Source organism: Echeneis naucrates, chromosome 19, assembly GCF_900963305.1.
Source record: "Echeneis naucrates chromosome 19, fEcheNa1.1, whole genome shotgun sequence".
NCBI lineage: Eukaryota > Metazoa > Chordata > Actinopteri > Carangiformes > Echeneidae > Echeneis > Echeneis naucrates.
Genome location: NC_042529.1, coordinates 14,408,932 through 14,423,043, shown reverse-complemented (window position 1 = coordinate 14,423,043; position 14,112 = coordinate 14,408,932). Strand labels below are relative to the sequence as shown.

Here is a 14,112-nt window from a genome sequence, read left to right as displayed (position 1 = left end):
TCCGCCAGAAAAAGAAAACATAACGATTGGGTCCCATAACACAAGTCCGAGTCCAAGTCAAGTCTGAAGTCTCTAAAGTGTGCGACTCGAGTCCCCATCTCTGGATGATAGTAACAGCTAGCTAAACAGCCCAGCTACCATAATTAGAGTAACGGTGCCTGTAGTGACTGTATAATCTCTTTATACATGTAGGCACATTTCAGTGCCTGTATCATATTAATGGATTATGAAGACCTGGATGTAGATGTTCACGTTGTAATCTGCGTTCTATCATTGTTCCCACAGAGGCACTCTGAAGTGCTCCTTGGATGTGCAGGTCGCTGTAATGTGTATATGTATGAGTGGCTGACTGGAGGAGTTATTAACGGCGCTAACACTTATCAACTGTGTTGGTCAACGCTGCCCACTGTGCGAACGTACAGCACGTTAGAAGTCACCAAAAGGTTCAGACCTAAAGTGACTGGCATGAATCCAGGGGGCTCTTTCAGTGACCTTCAGAGCTGATGGGTCAGCCAGCAGCACCTGTAACGGTTCCAACCTCTGCCTCTGCTCTGGTTCCACCTTTTGGCTCTGAGGATAGTAGTGATCAGTATTTTGGCACCATCCCGTACTCGTGTGAGGAGATGAGGTGAAGAGACTTCTGCTGCTCGTATCACTACTCAAGTGAGTGATACTTCCCCTTTGATTTTCTTATGGCTTACGTGTGTGTGTGTGTGTGTGTGTGTTCAGTGCTCCCCACTGAATCTTTTATGTCCCCACTGTTTGCTGCTACTCCTCCATCCCTCAGCACTGCTTCCTTTCTTCACTGTGTAAATCATATAAAATCCGAGAAGACCCAATGATTTCTCTTATATTGTTAATCTTGCTTAGTTATTTAATTTTAGTTCCTCAGTAAATAAAGCTGTCCATCTCGGTCCAACATTTACTGTCTGTACTGGATCTGTGAGCTTGTGTGACATTTATATCAGGTATTAAGGGGTCAGTTTGACTTTAAACAGCTCTGTTCTAAAGGAATGATCTTATTATAAAGACCAGCTGTAGTGGGATTCACAGAAAGCAGAGGAGCCGAAGGGCTTGAGTTACACTTTTTGTTAAAACATCCTAAAGTGTTTAACAGTGACAGTGACATACATCGTGATTAGACTCGTGGGTGGGAACCATCGAGTACAACCTGGACAGACAACCAGGAAGAAAAACACCGCCGGACAAGTCATCAGTGGCAGTCCACACATGCTTGGCTGGAAGTTCGCTTCATTATTATTATTATTTTTATTAGCATTTTTTTCAAAGCACAGGCTTTGATAATTCGAGTTAAAGAGAGAGGAGAGCAGGAGAAAACATGCAGGATATTTCTGAAAGAAACTGTGAGTCAACTTCTGCTGCTGAAACACTGAAGCTAATCTGTTAGCTGAAGCTAAAACACTCCTGTTAGCGACCATCAGCTTTGACCCATCAGTGTAAATACGGAAGAGACAAACACTGATTCACTAACTCACATACATCGTAGGGTAGTGTTGTCTTTACTTTAGGTTTATAATTAATAGCTAATATTCTGTAAAACATAAACAGACGTCGTCCAGAGAGGATGCTATCCTTTAACTTTAAAACGGTTTCCTGCCATGTTGAGTGTTTCGTCCCGGCTGTGACACCTCAGGTTAAAAACGTCACGGTGGGGGACCTGAGATGGAAACACAGGCTGAAGATGAAATAATTAAAAGTGCTGCACCTCTGATGTTCTGGGGGCAGGTTGGTGTTTGTAGACGCTGTAGCTGAACTGCACAGACTTGCTTTCTAAATGGACCTGATTTTTCTTTTTTTGGTGGCCTGAAGTTTTTATAATTATTATTATTGCTTGGCCATTTTACTGCCGACATTTGAAGGCAGTCAAGGTTCTCCAGTGTTTAGTATCTTAGAAACTGTGTTCTAAAGCAAGTGACTATTAGTGTAACGTAAAATGAATATATTCCTCAGTGATGAGATCATTATAATCATCAGCATTATGATCAGGTGAGTGTGTGTTTTCTTCCAGGTACCATCTTCCCTCTTCCTGCTTTGCGCCTTCTGGTCTCTCCGATGCAATTGGTTGCGGCAGCAGTTTGGCAGACTATGCAGCAGAAAGTTGTGTCTGATTATGGGATCCTTGAGGAGTTTGTTTCCTTGGTTACGGACATTATCCCAGAGCTGCTCACTACTTGCCAGAGGGCTCAACTGATCCTGGGCCTCAGAGCAAAGGTGAGAAGGAAGAAGTCAATTATCGAGCACTCATAATTACAACTGTGAGGTTGTGTGCTGTGTAAAAATGTATTAAAAACTAATCAATGGCGTCAATTGGTGAATAATTTTGTTTCTGGCTTCAGCTAATCCTGGGTTTATGTCAGTGTGAAACGTCTGCTGACTCTCAGATTGTTCAGCCACACTTAGACAGAATACAGAGCCTCATCAAGGGGTGGGTGGTGGAGGTAGGTTTCAATAAAACATCTAAAATCACTTTATTGGAAATTGGATTAAAAAATTGCCGTAATTTGCAGTGAAGCTCTCTGACCTTGTCTCATGTCTTGCAGGCTGGTGTTACTGACATGGAGGCCTCAAACTCAGGCTTTGTGGATCTTGTTACAGCCATGTTGACAAATCCTGACGAGAGGGAAAACTTCTTTCAGGTCGGTGTCAATGTTGCAACAAAGTTATCAAATGTGGAAACTTTAGTTTCAGCAAATTTCTGTGCAGTTGAGATGGGCACAATTAGTGCCACTGTTATTTTGTGTGAACTGCTATTCACCCTTTGTCTTAAATTTGAAGTCCAGTGTGTCTAAACTAAACATCTAAACATGATGTACATGTGTCTTTCAGAAAGTTTTCCCTGAAGAGTTTGGTTCCAAATTTGATGAAGCACTTTGCTCCTTGATGAGGCTGCTTCTGTCCAGACTGGAAAAATTTCTTCCTCTTCAAACATTCCAGCAGGTCGGTATCACATAGATTACTTTCATAACACTTTAATTTCTCAATATCACTGTTTCGTTGAGGTGTCCGGCTCCTTTTCACTTTTCCCAGGTTGCCTCAATGTTGGGCGATGTTTCCTCTGTTCTAGAGGACTGTATGGAGACTGTGACTCAGTGTGAGGAGCTCAGAACAACGCTGCAGAGTCATAAAAATCGCAGCCAGCAAGATCACAATGGTGAGTTTGTACACCTTCCAATTCGAGTTGATTCGGTCAATCATGATTTTTTTTTTTTTTTTGTTTATACCTCAAAGATGAATTTTCTGGAATGAAGGAGGAAAATAGCTGTCGGAAGTAAAGCAGGGTTTTCTTTGATTGTTCATCCCCAGAGGTTAATGCTTACGATAATTTAGCTGCTGATGTAGCTACAGATGTATCAATAGATGTGCAGTATAGTTTCATATTAGAAGGAATTATTTAACAAATGAGTCAGCGTTTGATGGTTTTCCCTCTTTTACTACAACATGTTTTTCCCGTTTCAGATGTTTCTTTAGATGGCACCTGCATCATTTCAGCTCTCAGACTTCACTCTGTGAAAACAACGGCAGCACATAAAGCACAAGTACACAACAAAGTAACGGATCAGGAGCTATCATGTATCTCAGAGCTGGAGAGGGATCCTTCATCACTGACTCATACAAAACAGCCAAACCATGACACATTCACAGAGAACCCAGCATGTGACATCAAGACTGGAAACACTAATTGGATTCCTATGGAAAGTGAAACAGCAGTGGTTTTCAGAGACATCACAAGACACGAGGAAAGTGTGTGTCCTTCACAAAGCCCTGCACAAGATGCTTCTGGCCTTCTGAAGCAGTGCTGTGTTCGGCTAGAAAGACTTGACGTGCCGCTGTATTTACATTCCCAACCTGTGAGACAAAACAGAGGCCTGAAAATGAAACTGAGAGGGAAGAGAGGAGTTTATGACGGGGCTCACACTGCTTCTAGGAAAACAAAACCACTGAGCCAGGCTCCCACAGAAATCTCTGACAGTGAGGATTCAAGCAACTTCAACAAAGAGCCCTCCCACATGGGTCCTACTAGCAACTGGAGTGAAGACGGCTCGTGGTCTTACTACTCAGATGAAGACTCTTGCCAGAGGTCTCCTAGCAGTAGTCTAAGTATGATGGATTCATGGTCCAACTACTCAGGTGATTCCTCTTCTTGGACTCCTCTCAGCAGTTCATCTGACTGTGATTCATTATCTAACTCCTCAAATGAGGAGTCTCTCCTCAATGGTCCTAACACTTCATCAGCTACTAGTGGAAACCTGAGCATTTCTAACATCAGAGCCAGCACTACTAGAAAAAACAGTAATAGTTACTGCTTCATTTGCAAGGAACATATTAATGAGAGGACAGGTCTGAAATCTCACATGAAAACTCACTTTCCCACCGGTGACTATGCCTGCCCTCGATGCGACAGCAGATTTAAAGTCTTCACATCTTTCAAGACGCACTTACGCAGAACATGCTTCGAGTACAGTAAGCAGGAGGTGAACCCAGAGAAACCAGATGATACCAAGAATCTTTATAAATGTGACAAATGCCAAGAAGCATTCAGGTACAAAGTTTCACTGGACAGGCACAAACTGACCCACAGTGACCTGTACTGCAGCGTGTGCAGGAAGGTGTTAAAAGACACGGTGGCGTTGGCACGACACAAGGTCTCACATACCCTGTTTCATTGTACCCGGTGTGAGGAGACCTTCACTCTCTTTTTGCCCTTACTCAGGCACTTTGAAAACATCCACAAAATCAGCAGACCGTTTAAATGCGGCCACTGTCCAAAAACTTTCCCCAGGCTCCGGTTCCTCATCCTGCATGAATGGACGCACACAGGTCACCTTCCGTTCCAGTGTTCTCTGTGCAGCTGCAGATTCAAATACGACGCAGATCTCATTTGCCACGAGAGAGTCCACACTAAGGAGAAACCCTACCTGTGTTCCAAGTGCGGCAAGACCTTCTCCCATAATTCCAACCTGCTGCGGCACATGAACCTCGTCCACAGTGAGTTGCGAAATGAGAAGAAGCATTCTTGCTCTCAATGTGACAAATCCTTCAAAGAGAAAGGAGCTCTGAAAAAGCACCAGAGGGTCAAACACTTGAATGAAGTCTTTCGTCATCCTTGTCCCTTCTGTGGGAAGATGGTCTCTGCATCAACGCTTGCCAGACATAAATTAATCCATACAGGAGAGAAGCCTTTCAAATGCACTGTGCCTGATTGTGACAAATCCTTCAGGTCAACTTCTGAAGTGAAGAAGCATGTTCTCATACAACACACTACAGAGAGACCTTATAAATGTGATGTCTGTGGAAAGGGCTTCATAAGAATGTTTCTTCTCAGGTCACATGCTAAAATACACTCAGGAGAAAAGCCATTTGTTTGCCATATCTGTGGAAAGGCTTTCCCCAAGCTCTATAGCATGCAGAGACACAAAAATCTTATACATAGATTTGTGACACATTAATCCCCCTTTAACACACAGAAGTTTTGAGACAGAACCTTGCTGGCTGGGCAAATGACTGTCGCCTTTGGACCCCTATGACATTGAAACACAGTTTTACAACAGAACTAGACATCAAATCAAATCAGATTTATTTATATAGCGCCAAATCATAACAAAGCTACATCAAGTTTTTTCACATATAGAACAGGTCTACACCAAATTCTTTATAAAATAATTTAAAGAGACCCAATAGATCCCCCATGAACAAACACTTGGCAACAGTGGGGGGGTCAGCCATCTGCCTCGACTGGTTTGGTTGAGAGAGAGACACACACACGGAGGGGTGGGGGGGGGGCAACATTGGGTAGAGTAGGGAGAGAATGAAAGCAGGAGGAGGGGATATTCATTAGAAGTGCAGGCAGGAACATGTTTCATTGCAGACCTTTGACTTTTTAGCATTTTTAGGCAGTTTCTTACAAACAGAGCTTGTGTTTTTTTCACCAAGTGTTTTTGGGGTCGAAACCTTGTAAGCACTTCTCCTCAACCCTATTGGAAAATGCCCTGGGGTTAAGGAGAGAGGTGAAGGAGACATGAGGACTCAGAAAAGGACCACAAATCGTGTTGGGATTATCTGACTGGGATTCACTTTTCCAAATGTTCGTGTCAGCAGTCAAAGTGGAGAGACATCTCAAAGATCAAGAGGAAATTGTATAGTGTTCTTCACCCTGGCATTATGATTTTTTTCAGGATAAATTGAGAAGATATGTAAACAGTTAAGCAGAAAACAACCTATTGAGCATCGTAAATCAATGTGGAAAAGGTGATGGGATCTGAAGTATTTGAATTTACTGTATGTAATCATTTCCTCAAATCTGTTGCTATGTATTCATTATGGTGATCCAGTTAAAGAGCCAAACTCCATTTGAAATATTTGCCAACTTCTCAGGAAATTGTTTTTATTATTATTTTTGTTATTTGAGACATAAAAGTGAATTGTAAAGGAGTCAAAATGTCCTAATGCAATGAAGGGTTCAAATACATTTTAACTGTGTAACTGAGTCTGTCACAACACGCAACTATGATATTTTGTTCTGAAGTGGTGGCTTTTTATTCACTAGAACAGAGCTGAAGTAAATCAGCAAAGGAGGAGCTGTTAACACCAGACTGAAGCCATTTGGAACAAATATTCAAATACGAACAAATGTACCAGGTTATATTTTAACTGTCTGAAAAAGAATAAAGTCTAATGTACAATACGCCGTATGGTTAAAATGCTCTTTTATTTGAACATGTAAGATGTATATTAATTGACAGATGGGCACAGAAAACTGGGTGACGAAAAACGACAATGCGGAACCAATGAAACGTCAAAGCCTGGTGTCGGATTGTTATTCCGGACGGACTGTGGAGCATCTTTGACGCACAAAGATCGGCTGTGTACCTTCAGTCTGTTGACTCATCTAGCGCTGAAGCACTTTGGGTGTGTGGACCTCGGTCGAGCAGTGGACATTATTTCTCCTGAGTGTGATGTGACTGCGCCGACACTCAGGATGGAAGAAGGCATTTCTCAGTTAGCAGGTGAGAAGAAACAAACACAAGCACGTTTGTTTGGGTAGGCCGCAACACAGCCCGCGCGCGGGAATAGCATTGCTAACTGACCGTAAACAACAATTAATATTTAATTTGCCACCGCTTGTATCCCAATCAAATATTGGCCGCTATAGACTCCCCTCAGTCCACCGTATGAACGAATCGGCGGCCAAAGTTTAAAGTTTTATTCACTTAGTTTGGCGATTTGTGCTAATGCTAAGTATCGGTTCAGCCATCTTGGCTAACATTAGCTTGAGGAAACTCGGTGCAGGCCAGCAGTTGTGATGTCGGAAGAGCGATGATCTTCACTCAACGGTGGGGTTCTTGTCAGGTTGTTGACATGCGTGTCGTGTCTCTTGTTCTAACACATTCACAGGTTGACATGTAACGGTCGGTCCATCAGTGGTTGTTCCGTCAACGGAAACGAGAGCAGGCACATCCGTCTCAACCTGTGCCCATGCAGAGTTATCAAAGATATACGGCAGTTATCGAAGATAAATTGTTTTAGTCTCAGTCTATATGTTCCTCCCAAGTTCACAGAGTGCATTTGCTGGGACACGCAAGAAGGCTCAAGAATAAAGGTCATGGGTTAAACTTGCGCGATCGACCAAGATGCTAATGTTAATGACACCGAATTAACTTTTTATAAATCTATTTTTCCCGTCATCTGTGAATTGATTCTTAAAATAAATGACCGCATTGCATATGTAGTGAAAGTGCAGCTTGTGCAAAGTTTAGTAGCTCCCTGATCTTTGCTTCTGGTGTTATTTCATCTGAGTCACTGAGCTAACAGTACAACTACCAGGCAATTCTTGAAAACCACTTAAGGACGTTTGAAGGATCAAATCTTCCATGCACAAATACTGAACTAACATGTGATTTTCAATTACCACGTAGCTTTTTGGGTTCTGTGGTCCATGAAATATCCCTTCTAACATCTGTTTCAGAATGAAGGGCATCTTGTTTGTCATTCTCACAGCACTGAAAAATTATTTTGGAAATGAAACCAGTAAAATCTGTTCCCTGAACAGTGTGGAGGATCCATGCTATTTTATTTCTGTTCCTGGTGTGAACAGCATTTTCTGTAAGTATGTCACACATTTTAAAGATATAGTCCTTGGTTTACAGGTCCCTCTCTTCCCCTCTCTACTCTTCGTCTCCTGGTGCCACCCATTCGGCTGGTTTCTGCAGCAATTTGGCAGACGGTGGAGAAGAAGATTGTGTCAGATTATGGGCTGCTTGAAGAGTTTGTGTTCATGGTCACAGACATTGTTCCTCAACTTTTGTCCACAAGGCAGCGAGCTGAGCTCATTTTGGGACTACGAGCACGGGTAAGAAGGGGCATTGATTCCTGTCAATCGAGTCTCTCTCTTCTTCCTCCATAAAGGTTGTTGTGTTTGAAAGCAAAATCATTGTAGCTGTGGGAAAGGCCAGTGGCCTTGAAGTTAGAAGAGGATGTCAAGTCAGTTTTTATTTTTTTAGGAACCGGTTCAGAAGTAATCTCAAGTTGCTTTTCAAGTAGAACGGGCCTCGACCTTTGTAATCTTTGTAATCTTGCTCTAATATTACCTGGGTGTACATAAATACAGTGAGATATAATGACCAGGAGTTTCATAGTGATCTCATCAGGACAGCATTGATTTTCCTGAATGAAGTGGGTTCCACAGATTTATTGAAACCGAGACTCACTCGTCAGTGGTATGGTGTTACCCAGTACAAATAGGGTGAAGCTAACTGAACATTAAGTAATAAATTATCTTTTAAGTTTGGCTTTAAAACGCCTGAACAGAGTCAGATAGTCTGATGTCCACAGGGGGGGATGTTCCAGAACTTCAAACCTATACTGATATATTAAAATTTCAGGCAATTAGTCCCTGCAGGAAGGCAGATTCTATCAGTGTTGGACTGTTGGTGCAAAGCAGATTACTTTACCTTGGACACAGTGTGGACAAAAAGCAGATTGATGATATTTTTTTCTCTGAATAGCTGGTTCATTATTTCTGTCTCCTGATTGTAGCTTATCCTGGAGCTGTGTCGCACTGAGGAGACTGCTGACCTCAATGTCATTCAGCCGCATCTTGACCGAATGCAGAACCTTAGATCTCTTTGGAATGTGGAGGTGGGTCAGGACCTGTGCTTGACCAAAGGAAATGGTTGATAGTTTGGTTTTTATGTTTGTTACCATTGCTCAACCTGTACATATCCAAATAACTGCTTTTTCTTATTTCACTCACTGTGTTATAAAATCATTCAAAATCACACAGCATTCTCATCTGCTGTTTTACACCCTCTTCTACTGCAGGCTGATAATGCAGAACAAGAAGTATCTGACACACATTTCATGCGCCTTGTCAAAAATCTGCTGCAAGATCCCGAAGAGAGAAAAAACTTTTTTCAGGTATTTTTCTTACATTTGTTCATACTTTTTCTTTGATGTGCCAAAGTCCGTTCTTGTATTAATACATTTTTTTTTAATGATCCCCTGTTGTTTAGTCTTGCGTGGTTTGTTGTCCATCTCAGTATTTGAAATTTACTGAATTTTCTGTGCTCCAGGATGTTTTCCCAGAAGACTTTGGCCCCACATATGACAAAGCAATTCAGACACTAATGTGGCTGTTTCTGTCCAGACTTGAAAAACTTCTTCCCTCCCAAACTCTCCAACAGGTAAATTAAATATCTTTTTCACTATGGTTTATTGTACTCCACCAAAGACTGCCATTTAATTTTACAGAAGAGCAGCTTCTTAACCAGACTTTTAGTGATTTAGTTCTTAACTTTCATTTTAACAAGCTGTGTCAGATATCATAGGTTATAACACAGCCATTCATTATAATATTGTAAATACATAAAAATAATTTTTATGTATGGGTTTTATATCTAAAAGATAAAATGAATTTCACCCAACATTGGCAAGTTTTTTTGCTGTTGCCTCACTAATTTCACTTTTGTCTTTGTTAGATTGCGTCTTTGCTTAACAATGCCTCATCTGTCTTGAATGAATGCATGGGATCCTTTGCTCAACCTCAGGAACTCAAAACTTTGCTGGATACTCAGAAAGACCTAAGTCAGTTGGAGGACATTGGTTCGTATTGCAACAACCTTTTCACACGATATAAAAATGTGACGCGCCCTGGCTCATTTGCTGTTCACTGGCATTGATTGATAAGATTATCAGTATAGTGCTGTCCACACCAATAACCAAAACTGTTAAGACAAATGCAAATGGTTGGTTTTGCTGAGATGGATGGTGGAGTCCACACCACAACTATAACAAGCACAATGGCAAATGATGTTAGGAGGATTTTCAGAGTATTTGATGTCTTGTTTTGGGCTCTCTTTTTGTTAATGTCATAGTTATTGTCATGGTGTCTTCTCTTTTTTTTGTGTGTGTGAATTTGTCATCTTTCTGATTCAGATTTCCTTTGTTCTCCTTTCATTCTCCTTTCAGAATCATACGTTGTTGACAGTGGCATCTTGTCAGCTCTGTGTCTTCCTTCTGTGGAAAGAGTTGTGATTGTCAATGAACAGACAGGAGCAGATGCAGAGAGTGGACTCATCTATACTGTCTGCACAGAGATGGAGGTGGAGTCTGTGAGCAAGGAGGTGTTTGTGGAGGGAACTGGGACCTCAGATGAGTGTGTGCAAAGCCAGTGGTTTGGTCTCAGTGGTGAAGTGAAACCAGAGATGGATGGAGTGGTTACTGATCCCGTTGAGGGCACTGAGGCCAGTGAGACTGATATGGCAGATGAGCACCACGACAACCCGTCTGGGACGTTGATCATTGGGGTTGACGGCCAAGTTACTGTGCTCGATGGTGTGGAAAAAAAACCGAACAGACGCGGAAGGAAGAAGAAACGTCCTGCAGATGAAGACTTTGAAGTGCCGAGCAGAAGGGGCAGGAAAGAAGACCCAGAGTTTGATGTTTTGTGGGAAAGACCTGTACGAAAGAACCGTGGACTTAAGATGAATCGGTACCTGTCGCAGTGGCGAAAATCAGGAAAGACACAAGGTGGAAGAGTAGCTAAAGGTAGATCCCAGGGTTCAACCAAAAGCAGCGACTTGGACGAGAGAACCTGCAAAGTGTGTGGCAAGGTAGTGACTCGAGCCAAATTCTTAGAAAGACACATGAATCGACACTCCGAGGAGCTCCCTTTTTCCTGCCCCACATGTAAAAGGTTTTATAAGAGCTTGCGTTACTTGCAGCAACACAGGTGTCCAAAGGCTGGAGACAAAACAAAGGATCAAGAAACTGCAACAGATGAGGGTGAACAATCATCCAGTGGGATTCCTGGTGAGGCAACAAATGAAGAGCAGCCAGCAGACAACACCGACCAGGACCCCGACTACTCTCCTTTAGCAGATATGAAGTCTTCCAAAGACTCTGGACAGAAAAGCCCAGAAGGAAACAAATCTGTGATTGAGGGTCCATTCTACTGCCCTCATTGTAGCGTAGAGTTCAAATGCAAACAAACATTTCGGTTCCATTTAAGAAACATCTGCTACAACGAGCAGCAGGTGGATCCTGAGAAGCCAGAGGACGTCAAACATTGTTTCAGGTGTGATGAATGTGACAAAGCATTCAAATACAAATCAACGCTGGATTCCCACAAACAGACTCACAACCCACTCTACTGTGAGGTGTGTATGAAACTGGTACGAGACCCAGAGGCGCTGGCGATGCATAAAGAATCACACACGCCATTTCAGTGCAACCAGTGTGAGGAGAACTTCCCTGTGTTCAAGGCCCTGCACAAGCACTACATCGATGTCCACAATCCCACCGAGCCTTTCACCTGCACCCACTGTCAGACAACGTTTGCAAGTTTGAAGCGTTTCATCAGACATGAATGGAAACACACTGGTTACCAACCATTTCAATGTCCTCACTGCAGTAAAAGATTCAGATCTTACTCTGACCTCGTGGAGCACCAGAAAAAACACACAAAGGCATATCCATTCCTCTGTTGGGAGTGTGGCAAGAAGTTCAGGCACGGTGTGACACTGACCAGGCATGTTGAGCGCGTTCATCACTCTGGCGAACCAATTGCAGAGAAACCCATGCCGACCTTCACCTGTGCGCAGTGTGGCAAGACCTTCACATCAAGAAGATGCCTTCTGAAACATGACAACTTCCATCACAAAGGGCTGCGTTTCCCGTGCGAGCACTGCGGGAAGGGCTTCTTTGGCAAGGACGCGCTGGTGAGGCACACGCTGATCCACACTGGCGAGCGACCTTTTAAATGTGATGACTGTGACAAGTCCTTTAGATCGGCTGCAGAGTTAAAGATACACCGGAGGTACCACACTGGGGAAAGACCATTTAAGTGCAACGTGTGTGAAAAAGGTTTTGTTCAGTCTTGCTTTCTGACCTTACACATGCGTACCCATACAGGGGAGAGACCATACGTATGTACAGTGTGTAGCAAAGGCTTCTCAAGCCTGCACGGTCTAAAAAGACACAGGAGGCTTGTCCATGCATAGATTATGTTAAAGATACCAAGTCCCACATGGATGTTTTGTCTAATGTTCCCTAAGAAGGATGTCAGAATCAGAAAGTGACAATGTTTGACCATTTGATTCAAGGACACCTCAGGTGTGTTGGCACTAACTGAGCTGGGACAATAAAACCAGGTTTTCCAGTTGGGACAGTTTTGCTAACCCATCAGCTACATTGCTATCTCCAGTGGCTACCACATACAGATTTGTTAGGAGCTGTGTAACTGTATAGTGCATTATATAAATGTAACTTTGTATTTTTTACAGAAATATTTGCTGTAGCTCTACATAAGATTTGTATGTATAAATGATATGAACCTTAATTCCTTTGGGAATGGTTTTTCTTCTTTAATAAATGGAACATTTGATGCTAAGTGTAATTTTATTCACTACCGAAGTAACTACATGTTACTGAAGCCCCATATTTACCCATATTTACTTCAGTAAATATGGGGGTTTGGTCCAAAGGAGTAGCCTTCAACTCAGTGAACTTAAATTCGAAGACAGACTCAAAGCGGGCTGCTTCCTGATGTCAGATTGGTCTCCATAGCTTTACAGCTCAAGACATTTTGATCATGAATACGGAAAAAGCACAGGTGAACGTGCAGGCTGCTTTTCATTCAGATATTATGAATGCTGATTTGTGACGCTTTGATCCCACTCGTGGGGATTTTTGATGGACTGTTTGAGCAAACAAATACAGCATCAAAAAATTTGGCAGCATGTAATGCACAGTCCAGCTATGTCTGCAATATGCAGGCTTGCACAGGAAATTCCCACAAGGAAGCACCAAAATCAGTGCAGGAGGGTTGTGCTTGACATCGCTGAAGGACAGGATGGTTATAACATTACATGTCATCACTTTTTCACACCTTGTGCCCTGGGTGAGGAACAGGTGTCAGGTTTGTTCCACCCAAAATGATTCAAATATGAGTATGAAAAAATATGATCAAATCAAATAAATAAAACTCTCAACTGTGCCACTGTCAGTCCCAAACCCAGATAAGAAAAGAGGAGAGGTGAGCGAGACTTTATGGTGACCACAAATATGTTCCTAAAAAGGCAAATAAAAATAGAAATAAGTAAATGAAAAGTTGTGGGCTCACCAAAACCAAGTTTGTTTTGTGATCTTTAATGGGGTCAGTAAATTTGAAAAGATTGGAATTAAAACCTTTAAAGATACTTTCTTCTACTTTGAAGGTTTGGCTTGATGGTGGTGCTATAGGAAATGTACCTATGAGTTTTATTATCAAGGGATTATTTATATATTCATTGAATAAACAAAGTGCCCAATATCCCTGAACTTGGTCAGCAATTTAAATCATTCATCATCAGGTAGACATCCCTGGGGTCAGATTCACCCCAAGAATCAAATCTGATATATTTGAGAATAATGGGAGGGTTAAAACAACAAACTACTAATGGTGTATAGCTTTCCGTTTGAAGATTTGTGTTCACTACAACAAAAACACCGCTCACCCCAGATGGGACTCGAACCCACAATCCCTGGCTTAGGAGGCCAGTGCCTTATCCATTAGGCCACTGGGGCTTTAGCAAAAACACAGAAACACAAGGTGTC

At 42.3% G+C, this 14,112-nt stretch overlaps 1 protein-coding gene and 1 non-coding gene across 2 annotated transcripts; one reads left to right on the top strand and one right to left on the bottom strand.

Moving 5' to 3' along the window:
* Positions 1–1,212: 1,212 nt before the first annotated feature.
* LOC115060485 (uncharacterized) lies at positions 1,213–12,925 on the top strand. Its single transcript, XM_029528409.1, has 14 exons — positions 1,213–1,364; positions 2,030–2,232; positions 2,358–2,459; positions 2,562–2,657; positions 2,848–2,958; positions 3,049–3,172; positions 3,478–5,456; positions 6,821–7,025; positions 8,166–8,368; positions 9,055–9,156; positions 9,340–9,435; positions 9,591–9,701; positions 9,996–10,119; positions 10,486–12,925. Exons 1-14 carry the CDS (start codon positions 1,340–1,342, stop codon positions 12,516–12,518), a joined length of 5,514 nt encoding a protein of 1,837 aa, XP_029384269.1. The 5' UTR covers positions 1,213–1,339; the 3' UTR covers positions 12,519–12,925.
* A 1,084-nt stretch (positions 12,926–14,009) lies between these two features.
* Positions 14,010–14,082, bottom strand: trnar-ccu (transfer RNA arginine (anticodon CCU)). Its single transcript has one exon. It is a non-coding gene; the product is annotated as a tRNA-Arg (tRNA).
* Between the last annotated feature and the right edge of the window lie 30 nt (positions 14,083–14,112).

What these genes read in the sequence shown, in the direction of transcription:
- LOC115060485 (XM_029528409.1), top strand. Translation starts at nt 1,340, where the DNA reads ATGCAGGATATTTCTGAAAGAAACT. An exon ending in TCCTGGGCCTCAGAGCAAAG is followed by an intron (nt 2,233 to 2,357) that starts GTGAGAAGGAAG and finishes TTCTGGCTTCAG; the next exon opens with CTAATCCTGGGTTTATGTCA. An exon ending in TCAAGGGGTGGGTGGTGGAG is followed by an intron (nt 2,460 to 2,561) that starts GTAGGTTTCAAT and finishes CATGTCTTGCAG; the next exon opens with GCTGGTGTTACTGACATGGA.